This window comes from Microcebus murinus, chromosome 7, assembly GCF_040939455.1.
Source record: "Microcebus murinus isolate Inina chromosome 7, M.murinus_Inina_mat1.0, whole genome shotgun sequence".
In the NCBI taxonomy this organism is placed as follows: Eukaryota; Metazoa; Chordata; class Mammalia; order Primates; family Cheirogaleidae; genus Microcebus; species Microcebus murinus.
In genome coordinates this window covers 91652678-91677856 of record NC_134110.1, presented here as the reverse complement: position 1 = coordinate 91677856, position 25179 = coordinate 91652678, and the positions used below count along the sequence as shown (strand labels likewise).

General features: G+C 40.0%; 1 protein-coding gene and 1 long non-coding RNA gene across 3 annotated transcripts in view; one reads left to right on the top strand and one right to left on the bottom strand.

Annotated features, from left to right (window-relative positions):
* The window catches only part of CYP7B1 (cytochrome P450 family 7 subfamily B member 1), a 189306-nt gene extending 187772 nt beyond the window's left edge, over positions 1-1534 (bottom strand). The window contains exon 1 of the mRNA XM_012763352.3: positions 1431-1534. Coding sequence (XP_012618806.3) covers positions 1431-1528 — 98 coding nt within the window. The 5' untranslated portion in view covers positions 1529-1534. The remainder of the gene's footprint in view (positions 1-1430) is intronic.
* A 78-nt stretch (positions 1535-1612) lies between these two features.
* Positions 1613-17854, top strand: LOC105870636 (uncharacterized). 2 transcript variants are annotated; one of them, XR_012920222.1, is made up of 5 exons: positions 1613-1729; positions 2146-2268; positions 4827-4934; positions 14572-14682; positions 17703-17854. It is a non-coding gene; the product is annotated as an uncharacterized LOC105870636 (long non-coding RNA). The 2 variants fall into 2 exon arrangements; XR_001153706.3 differs by having other exon boundaries at positions 14572-14694.
* Positions 17855-25179: the final 7325 nt, after the last annotated feature.

The window sequence follows — 25179 nt, the reverse complement described above, 5'->3', positions numbered from 1 at the left end:
TGTCAATTGATGGCATGAATACCTCAGTAAAATAATTTTTAATGACATAGAGAAAGTTCAGCCTATTCTCAGAATGCTGGAAGAGAAAGCCTACCTTTCCCTTTTGCCTCCCTGACTGTCCTTCCCAAGTTCCAAATTTTCACCCCAATTACCTTCACCGATCCAGAATGCCCTAGTCAGCTTGTCTGCTCCTGCTCTGCATGTAAAGTGGGAATAGAACAAATAGCCTTCTTGTTTACCATCTCTCTTAAAAGACATACCTAGAAACGCATCTTAACTGACTTTCACTGACATTACAAATAGAGAAGGTGGAACCTACTTAGAATAGTGTAACACTGAAGTTTTAATGTACTAAATCCTCACCTTAGGCTCTAAAGCAAAAAGTACAGCCATTGGAAAAGGCAACTTGGGAGAGTGCATATTCCAGAAGATCTCTGAAAACTCACATGGGAAGAAAAGCAAATACTCCCATCTAGAGTATTCATCCATGGGCATTCTAGAAATGTCCGCATTGTATCAGTACAAAAGTTTCGTTTCCTTCAAAGCTATTGAGAAACAACCTGTATCACACACACATATATGCATGTATACATTGATATGTATGTGTGTATAGACACACAGATATAGATATATACAAAGTAGCAATTATCGTCCAACAAAACTTATCTGCTTGGTTTTCAAAAGCCATGAAGATCACAGTAGGACGAAAAAAATGGCCCAGAAAGAAAAGAAGAATGAGCAAATTCACAGTGAATCATTTTATTCGAACTTTTGTTTCTACTTCCACATTTCAAATCAGATAAACAAGTAACACAATTCTAGGTCTTGTTACTGTTGTGTGTTTTGTTTTGTCCTGGTAAAAATAATACAGCAACTGCATAAAATACACTGTATCAACTCATTTAGTAGTCAGAAAAGTCACACGAGGTAAGTATCATCATTTCATTTTTCCAAATGAGGTACAGCGAGGGAAACTGAGGCCCAGAGAGGCACCCAGAGTTACTGTTCACACCTTGCATTGGCATTTTCTTGAACATTTCTCTTTTAACTGACGAAATGTAAGAAAATTCCCTTCCCGAAATGTTCTATAAATTCTAGGCTATAAAGCATCAAGTCACAGTCAGAAGGCACCAAAAATGTGCGCGTGCGGAAGCCATGCGTGATGCATAATGCATACCGCAGACCTAGGGCTTGTTGCAACTTATGCTGGAGCAGCAAAGCGAATTCGGTCCCAACGCTTTAATATGTATGCGTATGCATGGGAAAGAGACAGAGGAAGCCTTTGTTATTACACATGGCCCCAGAGGAAGCCAGTGCCCCGCAGCAAGTTCTTTCTTGGAAATCATGGAGGGGACTCCCTTCGCCATCTGGGTCGCGCGCGGCCCCCGGGGTCCAGGGCGCATGCGTGGCCCGGCGGTCGGGGCGCTTACCTGGTGCGCCGTGCGCGCAGGCACAGGGCCAGGAGCAGCAGGGCCGTGGCCAGGGCCAGGCCGGGGAGGCTGAGCGGCTCCAGCGAGAAGCGGCCCATGCCCGCCGACACGTCTCCCGCCCTCCGGCGCGCGCGAGGCCGTGTAGGCAGCTCGGGGTCCCCCTGCGAGCGGCGCGGGCGGCGGCTCTGCAGCCTGCGGCGGCTTCTCTCGGCGGCGCCCCCTCCTCCGGGCCGGAGAGGCTGGCCTGCCCGCAGCGCACACAGGAATGCCGCTGCGGGTCCCGGAGCCTGAGTCACAAAGTTCGTGGACTCCCCTCTCCCCGCCTCCCGCCCCTCCACCCCCGCGCACCGCCCCTCTCCACCCGGGCCAACGGTCCGGCAGCTTCTGGAAAACAGCACCCTAGTTCTTCTAGGAAAGGAAGAAGGGCCAAAGAGGGGGAGGGAGCGGGCAGGGGTTAGCATTTCCCGAGCACCAGCCCCTAGAGGCCTGGAGGAAGGGGGTTTCACTTCTGAGTTGGAAGGAAGCCCCTTGGGTTCCTCAGCCCTGAGCGGTGCTCCGCGGGAGGAGGGACCTGCCTGTCCCCGAAGAGCATTGGGACGGTGCCCGCGCTCTGGCACTGCGATCTCTTAGGCAGGACCCAGGGAGCCAGGCTACCTCCACCCCCTCCCCCACCCATGCCCCCCGCATTGTATTTATTCACACTTTTTTTTTTGAGGGAAAATGTGTGCAAACTCTGGTGCCAGAGGCCCCGAGATGCGGAGACCTGGGCTGTGATCCCTCAGAAGTCCCGTGAGGATCTCAGCCCAGGAAGAGAGCCAGACTTCTCAGGACTACGGAGGCAAGTTCAAAATTGGTCTCCACACCTCTGATCTTTGACCCTTTCAGTCTATCAATCGTCCCCGTTGCCTAAAACCACCCTAATGTTTGCTTTTGTGATAAAGTCAGAAATCTTCCACCCGCCAAGAGATGCCCCCACAATTTGTCTCCGTTGCACTGCTCCCCTGGCTAGTACAGTCTACCGGAACTTGAGCTTGAGTCACTCTGTCCTACACATTTAGCCTGTTCACACTTGTTTACCGTGTTGTCTCTGCCTGAAAATTGTCCTCTCTCCTCTACATGCTGAAATTCTACCTGCTTCTCGAAGCCCAGCTCAAATATCACTTCCTTCTAGTAATTATCCCAAACTACTTTTGTAATTAATTTTTCCTCCCCTGGACGTCTGAGACGGAATAGGGACAGGACTCAGGGCCTCACCCCTGACCACAGAAGGCAACATGGGCATCATAACCTTGCCCAGTAATGTTTTTCAGGGCCGCTGAAATAAACGCAGGCTGATAAAGCACCTGGCTGCATAAGAACCAGACCTATCAGGAGCCAACCACCTCAAGGCAGAATAGACACCCACACTGATCTTACCCTGACTTTCTCTTCGTTGTAATCTCACTTAAATGCTAAAAATCCCGCCCAGGGGTGGAGATTTAACTTGCTAATGGCACATGCGATGCATGAAGAAGCATATAACAAAACTACTATGGCAGGCAAGAAAATCTCCACCTCTACATGCCTTCACAGTGCAGCACCTTTTTCTCACCTAAGCCTCTTTTAAATTCTCCCTGAATTCCCCAGGGAAACCAGGCTGAGGCCTGTATTTGTGCTGTCTCCCTTGGGCTCCAGCATAAGCCCCAATAAAGGCTTGCCTGTGTCTCCCCTTCAGCCTCTTACCATCTTGTCATCTATGGCATAGAGAGCCCAAGGGCCTGCACGGTTATCACTTCTAGCACTCTGTTACTGCTTTCACCATTATCGTCATTTCCTACTGTAAAAGGCAGGGACCACCTCTAAGACAACCTTGTCTGCACACACTTTCTACCATCCCGCTTCCCTGATCTGCCACCCTGGCATTGAGATCATGGAATCAGAAGCTCTGCCACTGAATTACTGCTGTATTACTAGCTAGCACCAGAAGCTTAATGTTTAGGAACATCTTTGTCATTATGTTCTATTCCAGGGTCTTTCTGTGGCCTCACCTTCCTCCTTTTGTACATTCCATTTTCCAGGAAGTCCAAAAGGGTGCAAGGTGCCAACAGCCGCTCTGTCTTCTCTAAGGCAAAGCAAATGGAGTGTTTTCCATCACTGCCTGGCCAGCAGGCCAGTGTTCAGGATGGTATCCATGCCGTGGATTTCTGTAACCACTGTGGAAAGCCACTCACTGATTTTCACAAGAAGTCTCAATCTTTATACTTTTGCTTTCCATTCGATCTCTCCTAGATGACTCTTTTGTTTGAAAATATAGTTAAAAATACTAAGCATTTACTCTATTTATTGAACATTTATTATTTTCCAGTCACCATACTAAACATATTATTTCATCACATTAATAACAGCAAAGACCTATGGTTAATCACACTGCCTTAGGGAAGCGGGAAGAGAAAGCCTACAGCCATCTATCTACTAGATTTGGTTAGCAAGTGTCATATTCCTGTGGTATTGGTATAGTACCTTAGGTCGCTTTATTATAGACATGCAATAAATTTTAAATATGTTTCTCTTGGGTTTTCCATTTTTGCTAAACATGACCTCCATTCTATAAACTAACCTGGCTAAAAAAAAAAAATCTAGGGGTATCTCTTATTCCTCTCTTACTTTTGTAACTCATTATCAGCATTGTTATGTCCAATCTAGTTCAATTCTGTTTGATCTCCAAAATATGCCTTTATCACCATCACTTCTCTAATACAGATGACTAGGAGACCCTCCATAGCCACTCACCCTTTCCTCCTCACTAACAGAGTCTTAGGGTTTTGACTAAGCACATGACTGTCCGTCATAAAGACAACTTTCCCAGCCTCCCATCTAATTAGATGTGGCGTGTGACTAAATTCTCATCAGTAGGCTGAGTATACGTGTGATGGCAGGAACGTGCCCTGAACAGGAATGGACAGGCTCTTTGCCTCTTCTTCCTTTTCTGTGGCTAGAATGTGGACACTGTGCCTGAAGCTCAAGCACCTTCTTAGCACATACGAGCATGTCCCAAATATTGTATCCAATATTATTTGTTGTTTATTTGAAATTCAAATTTAACTGGAAATTCCATATTTTTATTTGCTAAATCTGGCAAACATAGCTTAATTCCAACACAAAGATATATACGGGATGCATGTATAGCAGCTATAAAATTCTAGCTAGTCCCCTTCAGAAATCAGCCACAGTTCCTTCAACACTGGCTGCCACTAATAGTGTCTCGGGTACCTTTGCCACACCAATTAGACCAGGCTCAAGAGTCAAACCTGGAAGAGTAATCATGGCTGGCCCTTCAGACTGCAAGGTGTCCAGATATGGAAGTATCTTTAGTATTAGATGATGACTGACTGGCCTAATCATATCATCTCTCTTCAGAAAATACTGATTATGAAACACACTGAGAAAGAGAAATAGAAGCAAAATCAGAAGAAAAAGCAGAGGAAGTAAAGGGAGAGGGTGACAGTTCATACTTGAGCAACCCAGGTAACCCTTATATACCAGGTTTCTCTGTTTTTCTTTCTAATCTAGTATTAGGGCTTGAACGCTGCCTTTGTTTCCTTCCAGGTCTTCCCTTTTGATTCTCAGAAGCCTATTTGTAGGTCACCAAAACCAGAGTATTTCCCCTAGCATTTCAACACGTACATGCTAATTCTCCTACCCAGACCTGGAAAATACTAATATACTAGATTGAAACCTTCAAGTCCACCTATTTAGTCAACAACTTTTGTTAAGTGCAAACTATATCCGTGGCACTATCGTTGGCCTATCAAACCAATAAAAATGAATGAGATGTCATTTCCTTCAAAAAGCTGAGATGAAGAGGACTAAAAGTGCTCATATTGGACAAAAGAAAGAAAGAGGATTAGTCAATACAAAATTGTGTCGTGACAATGGGGAAGTTTAAGAACGTACACCCATCTGGCTTCAATTCTGTGAGTCCCTGGGAAGCAAATGATGTGCTGGCAGAAGGGTAGATTAGTTGTTGGGAAACATTTGAAAGCACCACTGTGGAAAAAGACAAAGTGAAATTTCACACAATCTTTTTCTAGTATCAGGAAGTCCCCAAAATCAGAGTTGAGTGCCCCACCCCGAAAGGTCCTATCAACTTTTGACATAAAATACAGATTAGATTTTGAATCATATCAAAGTCCAACCCTCTATAACTAAAAAGAATGATTGATGTTATCTTTCTCTCCTTCCCATGAGTTTTATTGTAACTAACTTTGATTTCCTCTCACCTTCTGTTAGAATTAAGACCACCCCTGGGCAAAATTATAAAGTAGAGGAGGGAAAGAAGAGAGGGAAGAAGAAAAGAATTTGAGTGTGTGTTTTACATACATTGTTTCATCTCATCTTCAAAGCCAATGTCTGATGTAGATATTATTATCCTTCCTTTTACATAAAAGAAAACCAAGACTCAAAGAGTTCTAGGACACCCATAATCATTCAGCTCCTTTGTCCAGCTGTGAGGTTGCCCCCTCTTCTCATTGTACCATCTTGGCTGCCTTAGAGTTTTCTTTCACTAACCCTTTACCATACCTGTTCATTCTTGCCTTTATTTTTATGGATCCAGTTGTTACCTTGAGTGATCCATACCTGAGATATCCCATGGGGACAATTGAACCTCTGCTTTCCTTGGCTCTCTTTGGGCCTTGTCTAGCTTTAAGGCTAGTCTCAGTTTTTCCATCAGCAAAATGATATACAGCTACCTTCCCTATACGTTTATGAGGATTGAATTTGAGGAGTAAATATATAACAATGAAAGTGCCTGGAGCGTCTGCCTTTTTTCACAATTGAGCACCTTCTGCTCCACTGGCATAGGGTATAAGTAGAAATGAGTTGATCAGACAAATTCAGCCTAGCTGAAGCGTTAGCTTATTGATATATTACTTCTGCCCAATTAAAATGTAAAATTTTCTGCTTTCTTCTTTCCTTAAGGCAACTATTCAAACTCTGATTGCAGCTGAGATAGCAATAATCACATATACTGACACTGCTATAAGCCTGAAAGTTATTGTTTAATTTGGCACATAGTAAATAGTGAGGCATCATAGATGCAGGCACCGAATCTGGCTAAAAATATCTTAAATCACAAATGCTTCCTCTTATTCTGTCATTCCTTACAATTTAAACAATTGTACTTGTTTTCTCTTTGCTTTAGTTTTTCTTTCTCCTATAAAGCCAGTGTGTAGTGTTGACCTAGCACTCAGTCTGTTATAGGACACATATAGATATAAAATCTTATTAAATAAAATGCTGTTGAATGAGCAAAGTGGCACCCAACAATAGAGAATGTAGTTCCATTTAAGTCTTTTTTTTTAATAAAGTATAATTTTAGGTAAGACCTGAATATAATTATTTTGAAGCAGCTTCAAAAATGGTGGAACAGATGGCTCTGATTATCTCCAAGAGGAAGGAAAAGATTGGAGAGTTTTGTCATTTCTTATTTAACAGTCTTGGCATTGCTTATACACACTCGAGTTTTGAATACTCTAATTTATAATAAATTCACAATCCCATGCTAAACTTTAGTTCATTCTCACGAACCGACCCTGCTTCCCAGGCCAGGTTTTGAGGCTCACTCTCTCTCTCTTTATCTCTGATTCACACTAGCTCTTCCAACATTTCCTTTCCCCATTAGCCTGTGAACCCAGATTTCTGGGGACAGAAAGCAAAAGGCTGTCTCAGTGCATTCCTTTTAGTAAGAGCCATTCCTTCCATCCCTTCTCCCCAACTACCTCTTTTCACTAAGGGAATGCTTTGTAGAGTCAAAAACATTTTTTTTTCAAATTGGGCCAGCTAGTTCCATGAGAAGCAACACTGACCCCTGTTATAGGTCAAGTTCCAAGAGACAGACTCTGAGAAGGACAGCAGCACAAAAGAGTTGATTAGGACAGGCCGTCAGGATCAATACTAGGGGTGGAAAAGAGCTGGAAACAGGCAGAGGGAAAAGGCAAGCTGAAGTCTCACCAAGAGAATCAGCTGAGCCCCAGAAAATATCTGGAACTCAAATGGCCCTTTAGAATTGTCCCAAGATGGGGTGAAGGGTTCAGGTTCTTATAGCCCTGCATCAAACTGTCACTGATTGAAGACTGCCTTTAGCTGGCAATTCCTGAGACAGATGATGGCACTCCTAGAAGCCTGGAGCCAAAGCCCTTCTGTGCTGATAGAGAATCTGGTGACAAAACAGAAATGTTTGGGGGTGAGCAGCACATTGATGGCAATGGTTCTTGCATTCTTTCATTTTGGAGTTGTTCTCTCTCTCATTAGCAAAATAGTAACTAACATTCGCCAGTCTGCATCTGAGATAATATGAAAATCACATTTACTCAGTGATTCTAATCTTAGATCAAAAAATGTCTTTAGTTAAGTTTTATTACAATATTGTAACAAGGAAAGCCTCTAGGAGGTCCCCAAACAAGTTGAAACCCCATAAACTTTTATCAGAAAACTACTTCAGCGATTTTTTTTAAGCATTTGAAGTTCTTCCTCAAAGTAGATATAGATTTCATTAAGCAAGAAGTTTGCCACCATTTTTCTTGTAAACTAACATTTTATTCACTCAGCCTCTCACAGTGTCCTTGCCTGAAGCAGCACCACTCTCATCAGGAAAGCCACTGGGCTGCGTGCAGGTCGAATTCACAGCCGCCCCTTCCAATATTCAAGCCCCTCTTTAAAGTCTGGAAAAACAGCATTTGGTCTTCACCTCCCAATTTCTTATCTGACTCTTCCTCATTGTATAAACTCTGTTCCCAGCTTTTTCCCCACTCCATTCTTTTTGTCCAGGGCTCAACTGGAAAATGGTCAAATTAATTCCCTCGAGATTTTCTGGGCCTTTCCTTTCTTTCCACCTCCAACTTTTGACCACTAACATTTCCATGGTTGCTCAATCTCTTTTCCCTTTGTTCTCTGAAGTCTGGCATTTTTTTTTTACCGATAAAGATTGCTTAATTTTGACTTTAGAAAAGCAATTAATAATAGCAATTATACATATGCTGGAGCTTTTGAATATTCTACATTATGAGCAAACATAGCACTAATGAATGAGAACATTAATTGATTTGTAATGGTTTTGAAAAACAGTTGAATTGTCTGCTTGCCAGGGTTGAAGTAGAACTAAGAGGGATACACACACACTTAACCCAGACGTCAGCCAGGGGCTTCCTGGCATTTGTGTCTGCACATGCATGATCCGTTTTGGTCCTTCAATAACTGGTAACCAGAAGACAGAACTTTGTACCTTCACTTGTTTCTGAAAGAAACCCAAACACAGCAGGCATTGAAGTCTTTGCTGCAGTTTTTTTTTTTTTTTTTGGGGGGGGGGTCACATTGTACATAACACAGAATTCCACTCAAGAAATCCTTAACATTTTATGTCCTCCAGTCCTCTTGGGCTATGTGGTGTAGGAATTTTCTTACTCTTCCCCTGGCAGAGTCCAGACTCTCTGGTTCCATTCTTCCTCCAGAATTTTCCTCTTGAAACATCAAATATCTCTTGTCTTTGTAATGCAAAGCAATTCAACTCACATCTTTTATTTGAGCAAGCAATAGGAGTCTCTTATGCCAAATAGCTATCAAAAATTTCTTCTGGGCGGGGCACAGTGGCTCACACTTGTAATCCTAGCACTGTGGGAAGATCACTTGAGGCCAGGAGATTGAGACCAGCCTGAGCAACATAGTGAGACTACATCTCTACAAAAATAGAAAAATTAGCCACTGCCATGCCTATAGTCCCAACTACTTAGGAGACTGGGGCAGGAAGATTTCTTGAGCCGAGGTGTTTGAGGTTGCAGTGAGCTATATGTCACTGCACTGTATGTAGCCCAGGCAACAGATCAAGATCCTGTCTCAAAAAAAAAAAAAAATTTCTTCTGAACAATGAATATGCAATATTTTTAAAAATATAATCACCATCTTCAAAAACAACAATTTAAACATTATTTTAAAAAGTGACATAAATCACTTTTTCTTTCAGGAATATAAGTAAATATTAGAGGAATTAGGGAAGAATGATGTCCCCTTCAGCCTATCCTTGAAGGTACTCAAAGGACAGTGACTGGTCAACCAGAGGAAATATAAGCTGACAAATGTCAACATGTGTCCCTTCTGCATGTATGGACTACTCAGAGACTGGCATTCTAGACATGTTATGTCTGTTCTTCTTGCCCTTCCACCCTTTACAGGATGGATTCCTGGCCTAGAAAGGTACAATAGCTAATTCAGAATTTCCTCGTCCTGCCTTTGGGTGTTCCAAGACCTCAAAATCCCTTCCTCCCTATCTCCCATGTCTCTTTGCTTTTGCTTCTCCTTTGTCAGTTCTGAGAAATTTGGAAATCTCGTCCTTGTCTAGATTCTCACTAACAGTCTTAGCAAAACTCATGGCTAGTGCTTACACAACCCTAAGCCAAGACAAACATAATGGAATGCTTTAGGGAAACTTCTAAAGTTCACACAGAAATTGAGGTATGTATTAGAATTCTACTCTCCTACTTTTCTTTGCATCTCTGACTCAGGAATTGGAACATAATTATTTTATAATTAAAGGTCTGAAAATAAGCATGTATAGAGTTTTCCAGGTGATAAGGCATTTTCAAATGTTGTCTCATGTAACCCTTTGACACCCCAGTAATCTGGATATTATCTTCACTTTACAGATATCACTGTAACTTCCCTGACAACAGGCACCATGTCTGTCTGTCTGTCTGTTTCCACCAACATACATGTAATACTTAGCAGAGTATGTGACACTTAGTAGAGTCTCAATAAATATTTGTTGAATGAATAAAAATTAGAAACCTAATATTAAAAATTGAAATGAAATTAATATCTACTTAGTACCTACTGTGTGCTGATCACTGAGCTAAATATTTTCATTTACATTTTATCTGAACAATATTCCCATGATCTTTACCAAATCCTAGTACTAGATGGTACAAGCAAATGGATTCTATTTTATTAGTCTGAATATTAGTTGTACTTATTCTACTGTATGGGTTTGCCTCACTATATATAAGGCATGTCTAGATCCTTTCTATTACCTCACAATTTAGCTCTTTTCTGAAAGATATTTCTAGATCTTAGGTCAGTATTCATATAATATTTAAAGCTTTAATTTGAAGAAAACATCATGAGTACAGAACTAACTTAGAAGGGGCAATGGGTAGGCTTATTTGGTTATTTCTGAGAAATAAAAAGAAAAAAACAGTATGAGCCCTAAAAGTTCAGTGTTGAGAATAATCACATTAAGTTTTGTTTTGTGTTGTTTTCTTAAAGAAATGATCTGAATTAGGTTTGTAGACATTCCAAATGTCACATACAATACAACAGGAATAAATAACAACAGTCCCGCTTAAGGTTCAGGAAGGCATTCATTTTAAAACGAAATCATCTCACTTGTATCTAGCAAGGGCTTCATTTTGACAGCTTCACCTGTGTTTGCTGTAAGGATTTATCAGTGTCTTGAGGGACAAAGTGATGAGTCCACTCAGATGAGAGATTTCAGACCAAATGAAATACACAAGTTTGTTCAGAGGATAAAGAGTCAGTGGGGAAGAGAAATGATAATTTTTAGATTAGTAGTCATGGAACCCTTAAAGAAACTTTATTCCTAGTGTTTACGGTGGAGCTACCAGTTACAGTCACACACCCATTTTCAGAGGTGGAAACATGACGCAAGTGTTCTGTCAATTGTCAGTTATATTCACCTTCTGAGGGATTTGAATTAGAGCAAAGATCTGTAACATGATCCACTGAGGTCACCTCAAAAACAAAGCCTTCAAGTTCCTGCAGCTAAGAGAAACCTGGATCTTTCATTTTGGCAACCTGATCTGTATTCTGCGAGTTGATCTCATTTTCTTGTTTTAGTTATAGTTCCTTTTGCTCTTAATCAAAGGATGCAGGGACCATACATAATTTCACTATTATATTTCTTGTCCCTGACTCTGTACTTAGTTCTTGGTAGGTATTATTTTCTGAGTGATCAAACCAGTGGGTGAATAAGTATACTCTAGCTCCTTAAAATACTTCTGGCCTTTAAGATTTAAAAGATAATTTATACCTTAAATCTAAAATCTAAACTTTTATTAAACATCTAAAATAATGTGACAGAGACAGATAAGCATACTAATTTGAAAAGTTGGATTTGAAAAGGTAAAAAAATAACTTTTGTAGTTTCTACTACATGTTGTTCTATTTTACAGCCATAAAATATAATTTATACTCAATTCTTATTCTCATTGATGAATAATGTTTTAACATATTTCATCTCACTCTAACCTGTGGACATTATTGGACTATCTACATAAAAGTATTTTACTTTTTCACAGCCATCAATTCACTAAAACTTATTGCTACTTTTAATTTTTTTGAGCACCTACACCAGTAATTACTAACCTGGATACATATGCCTTTAAGGGTTCATGATAGCTTTCCAAGAACTTTTTAGGCAATAAAAGATTTAAGAAAATCTATTTTCATGTTTTCAACTTCTACTTTTTGGTAAAATTGGTCCGCCTGAGAATAGGCCTGTGGCCAAGGCTTCAATTTGGTTTTCCTCTCCCATCTCCCCATCTCACAACCAAACATATCTCATATGGCAAAAGAAGGGGCTGCTTTTCACCTATCCCAACTCTTATTGAAGTGTCTGCAACTTTCTTTACCCACGTCACCATCAACCTTTGATAGGGCTTTTGTCTTTCCTATTGTCATACATATTTCTGTTCTGGACAAAATGTGAAATTAAAAAAATGGGATATTTTGCCTGTGCTGGGATATTCTGAAATCAGATATTCATATACTTCTAATGTTGGGTTAAGAGGAGTCATGACAATTTTCTTTTAAAGACGGATATCTTCTTCTATCTCTCTAATTCTTTCTAGAGAAATTACGGATGTGCAGAGGAAGTTCCTGAGAAGAAAGCAAAAAAAATGTATCAGTAGTAAGTATGGAAGGGCATCTTAAGTTATGTTATCTAGGTGAGAAACTCTTGGAAAAGCCTTGTGTCCTGTCTGCTTATCTATTTAACTGCCTACTTATCTCAGAATTAGAAGAGTTACGATTTATATATATATATATATAAAATGCATGAACCCATTGGTCAAAGATAGGAATAACTGAGGAAAGAGGCTACTTATCAACATTTTCCTCTGCTGAGGTTACTCCTTAAGCAGCATTCACATAGATCAAACATGTTTACATTTTATGTTCATTTGGAGAGGTCTATCTACATGCCTCTTCCCTAGACCTCCTTGTCAATCACTTTTCTTCAACATAACCTAACCATACAACTGAACTATTAGGCACTGCCCATGTATAAATGTGTGTCTGTACTTCTGGCCATCTCTCCTTCTAAGAAGAGCAAAGCACCATGTACATGGCCCTAAGTTCTGCTTACTCAGAGGATTTCTCTTTACAACTCTTCGTCAGAGCCACCTCTGAATGGGGCTGTAGTATTGTAGCTGTCCACTTTTGGGTGGTACAAGCATAGCAGGCAGTACTCTCTGTAAAGCAAGCTGAGGAGTTTTTCTTTTTTTTTTCTTTCTAAGTCAATACATCATAGAAAATGGTTGTGGGTTATAAAGAGGAGGTTAATATAGCAGAAATATGAACCTTGGTAGTCATAGCCCCTTGTTCATGGAAATTACTTGTGCCTTTAGGACTTTCTTGGGCTTCATATATAATAGCTCCACATGGTGATGGAGTGTTGCTGTGTACATTCAACTTTATGGCTTGGTACATCAGACCCAGTTCACTATGGGCATTTCAGGTTGCATGGTAATTTGGTGGCTGTGGTCAAGTGTTTTGTCTCCATGAAGGCTCTGAGGTAAGCCAGTAGTTTCTTTCCAAGAGGAGAACAGTTACATACAGAAAAAGATAGTGGTTTTTCTCTGAAATCTTAAATGTTTATTCTCTGATTCTCCCTTAGGGAACTTCCAATGACTCCATACAGTATCTCTATCTTCCATAGATATTTCAGTCACCATCATATCTGCTGGGTGACATAAATAAGGTGGCTGGACAGATTTTATCACAGCCTGTACTTGTTCAGAGCCTGGCCTTACTCTGGACCCTGCTCAGAACTATAAGCCTTCTGGGTTACTCAATAAATGGATCAGATTATGAGACACAAATGAGGTATACATTGTCCCCAAAACCCAAAGAGCCCCACTAGGTGTCATGCCTCTTTCTTGAGATAAGAAAATTCAAACACAGTAATTTGTTTTTCTTGAGGTCTGGCCACTGGACCCCTAAAATTTCATCAAGATGGCATATGTGTGCCAAACAGGATATCTAAAGAAGTGCTGTTTTCTCTTCACAAGGTCCAGTCAGCATGATAACATTAATTTAGTGGACCAGTGTATTACCTTGTGGAAAGAAGAAATGATAAACATCCCTTTTAGGCAGGGTGGGTGGCTCACGCCTGTAATCCTAGCACTCTGGGAGGCCGAGGCGAAAAGATCATTCAAGGTCAGGAGTTCGAAATCAGCCTGAGCAAGAATGAGACCCCATCTCTACTAAAAATAGAAAGAAATTAATTGGCCAACTAAAAATATATAGAAAAAATTAGCTGGGCATGGTGGCACATGCCTGTAGTCCCAGCTACTCAGGGAGGCTGAGGCAGAAGGATTGCTTGAGCCCAGGAGTTTGAGGTTGCTGTGAGCTAGGCTGACACCATGGCACTCACTCTAGCTCAGGCAACAGAGTGTGACTCTGTCTCAAAAAAAATCCCTTTTGACTGGCTTATGATTATGACAGCTGAAGATTTGATATATGTAGAACAGTGAATGTGTATTGCTGGCCCCATCAAGTGGAGGAGAACTTCACTTACCAGAGTAATAGCTGCAATGTGCCAGAGGATGTGTTGCTCTGCTGCAGTAAATGAACCACATCTGGAATGGCAGCTGCAGTTTGAATCATCATCTTATTACTCTTACACACCATCATAAGCCCACCCAGAGTCAAGGGGCAGAAACATAAACAGACAGAAATATGGCGGTAACTTGTTTCCTGCCAATCAGGGATCCCATCATTTCTGTTGAACCCAAGGAGCTTTTTTGTTTCAGTGAGCAAATTTTGATTACTACATTTTTTTTTTTTTTTTACTGCCAATCCTGGTCTGCAGAGAATAGCTGTTCCAGAGCTCTTCAGGGATATTGATGGTCCCCTCATGAATGCATTTCTCAGACCCTCAGAGAAGAGAATGACCAGTAGGACTTCCAAGAAGACTTATCAAGTGGGTGAGCAGGTATTACCTGATAAATCCATTCCAGCGGTGTGAGCTCCCTAAGTCTCTAGGTGTCTTCTTCTAACAGGGGTCAGCAAACGATAGCCCACAGGTTGGCTGCCTGGTTTTGCAAATAAATTTTACTGGAATATAATTCCACACCAATTTATTTACTTATTGTCTAGGGTTGCGTGTCGGCTAAAATGGAAGAGTTAAATAGTTGTAACATAGGCTGCACAGCCCAGAATCACAATATAATTTCTATCTGACTCTTTAAGAAAAAAATGTGCTTATGCAGTCTTTTGCCAGTATTCCAAAGTAGTTCTGGTATCTTAAATTCATTCAGTATAAGCCGCTTCCAAGTCCAAGATTTAGCCAACCAACTAAGCAACTGGTTAGAGCCATTCCCATATTGGCAGATTAGCTCATCAAATCTATGATCTCTGCTTAGTGCATCCATATCCGTATATTGTGCCCTTCCAACTTTAGATTTATTTAACCTGGTCCAATACTTGTAGGATGCACTCCTGCTCATAATGTCGGTTAGAATTGAGCAAAATATTGCAACCGTTGTGGTGTGTATGTATGTTCTCATGGGACATACTTGGTAGGTGAACTCCTGGATCTGTGTATAGATCTAGAAGCAATGGGAGGTTAGGGGAGGAGATCCTGAGAAACATCAGTAGTATTCTAAACACAAGACCCTTCACTTCAGACAATAGGAGACTGATCTCAGAAAGAGAGAAATGTTACTTTGAGGGTTACAAAGTCAGTTCTTCAGAATTTGGGGGTTCAAAGTCCTCAGCTTTATCAGAATTTGTTCATAGTCCCTCCTCCCAAATTTCAGGGTCTTACTCTTCTTCCTATCAGTGCTCTAAGAGACCCTGGAAAGTTGTGAATTCGATTTGTATTGTGTTTCAGCCATCCACAGGATTGTATTTTGGATTGGTTTTAAAAAGCTCAATTTTGTAACCACAGAAGATAAAAATCACCTTTAGGGTCATTATAGAAGTTTTTGGTTCCATATTAAGAGCTTGAGCTGGGAATGTAAAGCCTAATCTCATTCATTTTTCCCTCTCCAAATTCTTCAGCACATTTAGAAACAACCAAATCAATCCACAGTAATTTTACTTATTCCCACTAAATTGTTATATGGCAGCAACCACTTGGACGTGTGAGGTCTTTCCAAGTGGCTCTAGGAGATACTGTAAGTAGTGGATTACCATTGCCCCATTTGCCACCACCATTGGAATCCTTGATGTCTTTACATCCAGCCAGATGAAGAAACCAATTCCAGATTTCTGATACTAAGATTTTGTTACTCTGGGATTGCTTTAGGCAACAATAATTGCATTAGTCAGGAAGCAGAGTCATCAGGCATATTGTGGAAATAAGAGATTTATTACAGGAATTAGACTTTACCAATTGTGTGAGGAACTGGGAAAGTGAAAGTGCAGAAGGGAAATTTGGAGGATCAGAGAAAAAAAGCATTCACCAGGCCACCTGGAACACTATGGCAGGTGGACATGATGGAGCTTGCAGAGAACTCCCAAAGCCAAGGGCATCAGTTGCTAGTCTGGACCGTGAAGGGGGAACTCATAGACAGGTGTACGGGAAGCTGTGGATTCTGTTTAGCAACTGCCTCTGTGAGTCCGCAACCAAGCAGCTGGTGGTGGTCTGGGGGCTGCTGGTGTGGGTCAGCTGGACCAACAGTTGGAAAGATGAGCTGGAAAGGAAGTGGAGAGGTGTGATGAAAAGCTGGAAAGTGAAGGTGCTGAGTCAAACAGACCCTTCTAGTTTCATCACTTACTCTTGTGATTTCAGGAGCATTAATTAATTTTTATAAACTTCCATTTTCCTAGTTGTAAGTGTGGATAAAATATCTACCTTTAAGGTCTACATGTATGCCCTGTAACATTTTTTGGAAATCTATTTATCCTCCTGTCCGTTGTTAAGTTGACAATAAAATTTTTTCATCATAAGTTAAAACAGTTTCAAAAGATGTGATTTCTTATCATATTTTAATTGTTGATCTTTGATAACAAAATTGTAATATCATTATTTTCAATGTATCCATCCAATATAATCTATATACTATAGCAACTTTATGCTCACCATCATCAATTTTTGAAATACATGAATAAGCTCTTCTTTAACAACCAGCAATTTTACATTGTTCCATTTTCTCTTTGAATTCATATTACCATTCCATTTCTCTCATAGAATTTTATCTTAACATAATATATTTTTATGCTTGAAGGTCTTTTACTGATAACATTTTATATCTTTCTGCAGTAAAAATATGTACATAAATTGAAATGAGTTTTTTTTTTCTCTTGACCATAAGACCTAATACATGTTTTTCATCTGGATTAAGATATTATTACAATAGTAATAGTATTGGCACACTATTGATCAAACAAACTTAGACATATTGCAGAAATTGAAAAGTAAACATAAGTAAAGTTTAATTAGAAATGTGCATTCTAATATGTGTATATACATCTGCATGCATATGAATATATAGAACTGCCTTCTCTGACAGTGAGAAGTCTGGATTCCATCATCCTCAATATACTTACTAATTTGATTAATCTCACCTGTTAGTAACCAACCTGGCATCACCATCGCCATCACCTCCAATATCCCCATTCCTACAACCTGATCCCCCTTCTTAGGCTCTGACATTCCACCCACTGTGCAGGTGCTTTCTTCATCCTGCTCAGGCTCCCACGCTGGGTGCCAGGCTTGCATTCCTACTTCCTCCTTTTGAGTTTTTTATTCTGCCCTACCTATTGCCTTTTGGAATAATTAATTCAGAAAGGAAACGAAGGAGAGAGAGAGAGGGGGAAAAGAGCATGTGTTTTTTACAAATCTTAACTCTTCTAATTCTGAGATAGGTAGGCAGTTAGATAAATAGGTAACCAGACAGGGCACAAGGATTTTCCAAGAGTTTCTCACCTAGATAACATAACTTAAGATGCCCTTCCACACTTACTACTGATACACTTTTTTTGCTTTCTTCTCAGGAATGTCCTCTGCACATCAGTAATTTCTCTGGAAAGAATTAGAGAGATAGAAGAAGATATCCGTCTTTAAAAGAAAATTGTCACGACTCCTCTGACCCAACGTTACAAATATATGAATATCTGATTTCAGAATATCTCACCACAGGCAAAATATCCCATTTTTTAAATTTCACATTTTGTCCAGAATAGAAATATGTATGGCAATGGGAAAGACAAAAGCCCTATCAAAGGTTGGTGGTGACGTGGTTAAAGAAAGTTGCAGACACTTCAATAAGAGTTGGGATAGGTGAAAGGCAGCCCCTTCTTTTGCCACATGAGACACGTTTGGTTGTGAGATGGGGAGATGGGAAAGAAAAACCCAACAGAAGCCTTGGCCACAGGCCTATTGTCAAGCAGACTGATATCACCAAAAAGTAGAAGTTGAAAACATGAAAATAGATTTTCTTAAATCTTTTATTGCCTAAAAAGTTCTTGGAAAGCTATCATGAACCCTTAAAGGCATATGTACCCAGGTTAGTAGATGTAGATGCTCAAAAAAATTAAAAGTAGCAATAAGTTTTAGTGAATTGATGGCTGTGAAAAAATAAAATACTTTTATGTAGATAGTCCAATAATGTCCACAGGTTAGAGTGAGATGAAATATGTTAAAACATTATTCATCAATGAGAATAAGAATTGAGTATAAATTATACTTTATGGTTATAAAAATAGAACAACATGTAGTAGAAACTACAAAAGTTATTTTTTAAATTTCTTAGTTTTTTACCTTTTTAAATCCAACTTTTCAAATTAGTATACTTATCTGTGTCTGTCACATTATTTTAGATGTTTAATAAAAGTTTAGATTTTAGATTTAAGGTATAAATTATCTTTTAAATCTCAAAGGCCAGAAGTACTTTTAGGAGTTAGAGTATACTTATTCACCCACAGGGTTTGATCACTCAGCAAATAGTGCCTGCCAAGAAGTACAGAGTCAGACACAGGGAATATAATAGTGAAATTATGTATGGTCCCTGTATCCTTTGATTAAGAGCAAAAAGAACTATAACTAAAACAAGAAAATGAGATCAACTTGAAGAATACAGATCAGGGTGCCAACATGAAAGATCCAGGTGTCTCTGTAGATCTTAGCTGCAGGAACTTGAAGGCTTTGTTTTTGAGGTGACCTCAGTGGATCATGTTACAGATCTTTGCTCTAATTCAAATCCCTTAGAAGGCGAATATAATTGACAATTGACAGAGCGGTTGGGTCATGTTTCCACCTCTGAAAATGGGTGTGTGACTGTAACTGGTAGCTCCGCTGTAAACACTAGGAATAAAGTTCCTTTAAGGAGGAAAAGGTGTTCTACTGGAAAAAAGAGAGAAAGTGTATTGAGAGGTAGGAATGTTTGCTCCCACTTATCATATACTAAAATCTGTGCTGAGTTCATCTCCTTATACAAAAGTCAACCTAGTTTCTATTAGTTTAAACTTTTAAACTCTGATACAGCATCTACAATGCTGCTTTGCCCCACCCTTTCTCTTTCTCTTTCTTACTACTAGCTATATTGTCCAGCTTCATTTGAGAGAATGAAGCCAGCCCATAATCATCATCTTTTATTTAAAATGTATTTAAAAGTCAGTGAATAATATTATTCTATAATCATAATATTTAAAATAGAGCTATAATAATTTTCAGATTTGTAAAAAATCTTTTTAATATATACATATGCACATACATGTGCTATCGGATGCACTTATGAATGCTGTTCTCATTGTGCAGCACATTACACAGGGAAGTGGCTCGATCACTCATCAGCACCTGCAATCTGTAGCATCTGCACATGTGGCCTACTAATGTTTAAGGTGAAAGGAATGTTCCTTGGCAACATGTTTAATAGAGAAAGGATAGTGCAGGGGACTCGGTGAGACTGTTAGGTTCGCCTGCGTGGATGTTCCCTGGTTCTCAGTGTTGAGAATGAGTCCTGGTATCGAGTCCTGCTGATGACAGAGTGATCACAAACACAGAGCAATCTTATACAGTTTACATGAAAGAAAGAACGAAAGTATAGAGGGAAGCTACACAAAGTGAAAATACATTCCAGAGAGAGGGGAAAGGGTCAGTCTCCACGGGTAGAGAAAGAGGCTGGAGGCTGAGCACACACTGCCTTTCATAAACCCACTAGTTTGTCCCGCCTTTTCCCTGGCAGGATCAGTTGCTGTTTCTCGCCTTTGGGGGTGATTGACAGGCTGTTGTTATAGAACAGATCACATGATAGGTTACGTAACAGAGTAGGTTATATAATAGTTTTCCTGTCTGCACATGCATCTTTTCTAGAATTCTCCATGAAGCTCCATCCATGTTATGCTAACAAGATGGCAATGAGCTCTAAGTCAGTTAAAGGTTACTGGGAACTTTTTACCATGTATTTACCCACCAGGGAACAGTTGCTAGCTGCATTTGGTTCCTAGCTACCATTCAGTGCCCACTCTCCGCCCCTCACCACTCCCTTGCCTCCTCACCTGTTCACCCTCCACCAGACCTAACAGGACCTATTAATAGCACATAAAAGGGACCCAGTTTCTTTTTGCTGTGGTCATGCAGTGTTTTCTACCTTAATGTCCTTTTTAAATATTTGGTTTTTAGTTTGGGTTTTTATTTTTATTTTTTTCCCCTGTTAACAAACATTGTAGTAGCTCTGGAGCCTCAGTGATTGACCTAGACATGGAACCTGTGCACCCAACTTGTATTTTCAATATTTATCAATAATGACACATTTCAAACATTGAACTGATATGGTGCATTCTTTGGTTTGAGGCTCATACTAAAACCATTGTTTGTTTTCTCTGTCCATGGCGTCTTAATATGCATGGTGTGGCTCTCTTGACTGGGGGCCAAGTTTCCCTCAGGCTTGACTTTGGACTGCCTATGGCAAGGCAGTCCTGACGTGTAGTCCCAGGGGTACCTGATCAGGCCTCAGTTTCAGCTGCTTCAGAAGCTGCCTGTCCCCAAGGGGCCGGCCACTGCTCACCCTGTGCATCTCCTCAGTCCCAGTTGTTCTCCACTAACTGCCCTCTCTATTTGAACTTTGGGCTCTTCTCTGTGTCCTTTTTTTTTTTCCCTCAAACTTTGATGATGTGGTACTAAGATTTGCTGGGTTTTGAGCTTGCCTTTTGTCGGGTTTAATTTCTTGTGACTGTGGCTGAAAAACTTTTGAAATCAGACATATTAGAAAACTTATGAAACTTTGGAACCCTTCTCGTAACAAAACATAAAGGAGTTTTTAAAAAATGCAATGGTAGCTAATGAAAATTTTTGAAATTCTGCTCTCTCAATCCCACACATGTAATTTATGTGCTTGTACATAGTATATAGTCTTAATTTGAAATCAGATCATTCCAAACACACTCTCAAAATTTGGTGAAGACTACTATGTGTTCTCACGTGATATGGTTTAAAAGAGACAAACAGCAATAGTACAGAAATGTTAATTTCTGTACAGAATGTTACTCATGAGTAACAAGTTACTCAAGAGTACAGAAATGTTACTCATGACACATAAGACAGAAGTTCCAGGCTGAGCTCCATGAGCCCTCTGCACAATAGAACTGGTAGTGATACAGGAAAGTGGAACCCAAAGCTGGAGTCTAGCCTAAAGGCCAAGTAGGTTATTTGGCTTTGCATGGGAAGGAATTCAAGAGCAAGCCAACAGAGTAAAGCAAAATCAAGCTTACTGAAGTAAGAAAAGGAAAAAAGAGAGGCTGCCCTGTGGGCAGAGCAGTGGCAGCTCTCAGAGCACATTGTGAGTTTCCAGGATCTTATTTTATATCTTCTATTTAATTTTATGTTAAACAGAGGGAGGATTAGTCTTAAGATTTCTGGGAAAGGGACAGGGACAGGGAGTTCCCAAAATCAAGATTCATCCTCTTTTTAAACCAGGTAGTATCGGGAGTTCGCAATGTCCCCGATCAAAATAGGGTCCCCTGGCAGACTGTGTTGCAAGAGATGAGAAAGATAAAGACACAGACACAGAAATAATAGGTAAGAAAGCGAGGAGGTCAGGGGACCACCAGCACTCTGGTGCTAAGGTGGCAGTGACTGAACTCCAGCACTTGTTTTTTATTCTCTTTGTCATGTTGCAAAATACAATGATCTCATGTGAAGAAATCACGGGATACAATAATCAAAGGTTTCGGGGGCTCTCCCCCAAATCACAAGGTGTCCTAGCTAATTTCTTCCTCCTTTCTAGAAGTGAAAAACACATATTTCTTCAGTAGGTACAACCCTTTTGATCAAGGTGAACTGATTTGTCCCAAGCTCAAGCTATGTACATGCATATTAATCTTTGTCAGTAGCCGTGACCCATTTGATCAAGGAACAAGGAAACTACATGCTTCCCACTGGGAGACTGGTTTTACATTAACCGAGGCATTGTTGAGAGAAAGGGAGGGAAGGAACTTGGCCCAGGGTTCAAACACTATGGAAGCCTTGTGACCCTTCTCCCGGGCTGACATATTGCAATCTACCTCTACAGCCATGAGGAGTTTTCATGTCAGGCTGCCCATGGCTTTTCATGCATGAGACCCCTTAGGCTCTGAGGTTGGAGCATGCGTTGCTGTACTCCCAGATTGCTGATATATGTCCCCCAACTAGGCAGTTAGCATCTGCACTTATTTCAGGCTTCTGTTCGGGCAATTCCTTCGCCTCCTATCCTCTCACAAACTGAGACATAGCATCCCTAAGTCCCAGTGGTCTTAATCCCATCAATATAGGGTAACTTCTGGGAGTGGGCATGGCATTTGTAAACTGCCATGGCGCTGGTGGGAGTTGCTTTTTAGTATGTTAATATATTATAAGCAGGGTGTAATGAGCATATTGAGGGTTTTTTGTGGCCATCTTGGTTTTAGCTGGTTTTGGTCAGCTTCTCCGCCACATTCTGTTTCATCAGAGACCTTGCTTGCTTTGAGTCTTATCACTCCTTATCAAGCAGGGCCTGATGGTATCCTGTCTTAGTAGTGTGTTGCTGGGTATTTTCTTGATGAAGCAAGTGCTTTCCCCAACTCCCTACCACTCAGCATTCTTAGAGCAGCCCAGGCTAGTTCAGGCTTAGAGCACACCTGATAAAATGGTGATAGCAACAGAAGGATACTTGGAAGTTATTCTGCTTTAAAAGCAGAACCCAACCCACGGAACGCTTGATTACTGGAGAAAGGGAAGTGAAAAGTGAGGTGTGCCAAGGAAATTGCTTGGCCCGTCTGGAGTTTGGTCAAACTTTTTTTGTTCATTCTTTGTAAAAATAATCATTCTCAAAGGATGTTTCACCCTTTCCCTTCATTTTTGTGAAATTCTTCATTTTTGTCAATGTCAAAAAGAAAAAGGGTGAATATGATACGAACCATTGTTTCCAGAAAATTGGTTCTCATGGTGACATACTCATATATTCTAATGGACTTAAGAGTTTTTATGTTAAAGAACTGATGATGGCATGTCCATTTTCAATTTTAAGGTAAATTAACAAAGCAAGTCATGCTCAATGTGACTGTGGCTTTTGGTTGTCAGAAAAGCATTTCATTTGCCCTCTATTTGCCTTAGTCTCATCCCTGCACTCATCCCTTGAACAAAAGGTTCAAGCCTTTGGGAAAATGTACCCCAATTCTTTTAAAAGAGAAGTAATTGGTAGGAGCTTACCAATGCCTTGGGGTTCATGGAGATGTTAACCCTGACCGTAGGAGAGGCTACCATGGGGCCCAGGCCAGAACAGCAGTTCTAGTAGCTTGCACTGTTTTATGCAGCAGTGCTGGGACTAGACATAGATTTTCCTGCTTTAATTCAGAGCTTATTAAAATTATGAGAACCAGTGTTTATCAGTTGATAGAATTACAAGGGACTTTTGTTTCTTTATAACTTTTTGTAATTTCCAAATGACCTCAGTGAACTTGTGTTTCTTTTAAACATCATAAAAAAGGTAATTAAAATTTAAATAACTAATTCTAGGATCATAAGCCAGTCTTTATATCAAGGGTAAATAGTTTAAATTTGGCTCATATGAGTTAAAGAGGAGGAAACATTTTAGGACCTGGCATATTGGGAATAAGAAAGATTAGAAGGAAATATATCAAAATACTAACAGTGGCTGGTGGGGCTTAAGGTGGTTAAAATATATTTTACACGTGTCTGTATTTTCCAAAGTTTCCACTGTTAACATGTATTACATTTATCAGTACAGAAACGTGTCCTTACAGACACTGCTGAGCACCATCTGGATCCCTACATCCTCATTCTACTTTTATCCACACTATGGTTCCTTCCTCTTACCATCACAGAGGCAAATAAGAAACTTGAAACTATTACTATACAAAAAGAAAATGCAGAAAACATTTAGCATTATAAACAGCACTAAGGACGTAGAAAACCACTTGTGTGAAGTCCTTCACACAGGGAAAGATCTTGCCATCTGTTTATTCATCTCGGACCCGTGGGCAGCAGAAACAGGCTAAAGACTAAAGGAGGGAAAACTCAGTGTCAGAATCTTGTCCTGAGAGGGCTGAAGTGTTTCTAGTGTAGGAACATCTCCAGTTTGCCTTTGAAGGAAAGCTTGCCCAAGTTGGGACTATTGGACTGGCACAATTTAAAAGCAACTATGACCTCCCTCATAAAGTCTACCAAACAAATGAGAAGGCAAGCTATGAAGGGCAGTCAAGAGAAAACAAGAAACACCAAAAGTTAGACACAAGGACAACGGATGTAAAAATTATCATTTTATATATATAATTAAAGCCTGAAGACTAATAAATCAAAGTAAGTGAACAATATCTACAAGTGTTGAAAAAAAAAAAACAATCAATCTAGAGTTGTGTACTCAGCAAAAATCTGTTTTTAAAATAAGATAACAAATATAAGGGCAGAAGCAACAAATAATGTTTAAGAAAATATATGATGAAATTACAAAATTCAGTATACCCCAGGGAAAATCTGAAAGAATGAATTGACATTTTAAAAAGTGGGATATTTGGAAATAAAAAGTAATCATTAAAATAAAACCCAATGCTTGGTTAAACAGAAGATCAGATACAATTGAAAAGAGAATTAATGAGCTGGAAAATAATGTCAGAAAATTTTATTTGGGGTGTAGGTAAGGCAATTAAGGAGATGGAAAATATAAGGAGAAAATAAGACACATTTGAGACGGAATGAAAAGAATGATACATATCTACTTTAAGTCTCAGGAAAAAAATTGGAGAATGCAAATAAAAAATATTTAAGGAACTTTTTCCAAAATGAATAAACATGATTCTACCGATCTCAGAAAGTTACACACCTATATGCATGCCACTGAAGCCCTAGAACATCAAAAACTAAGAGATCATTCAAGCAGCCAGAAAGCAAAGACAGATTACCTAAAAAGCAACAATAGTTAAATCAAAAAGCAACAATAGTTAAATCTCAGACATTTTACCTGCAGAAATGGAAACTAGAAGACAGTAAAATACGCCTAAA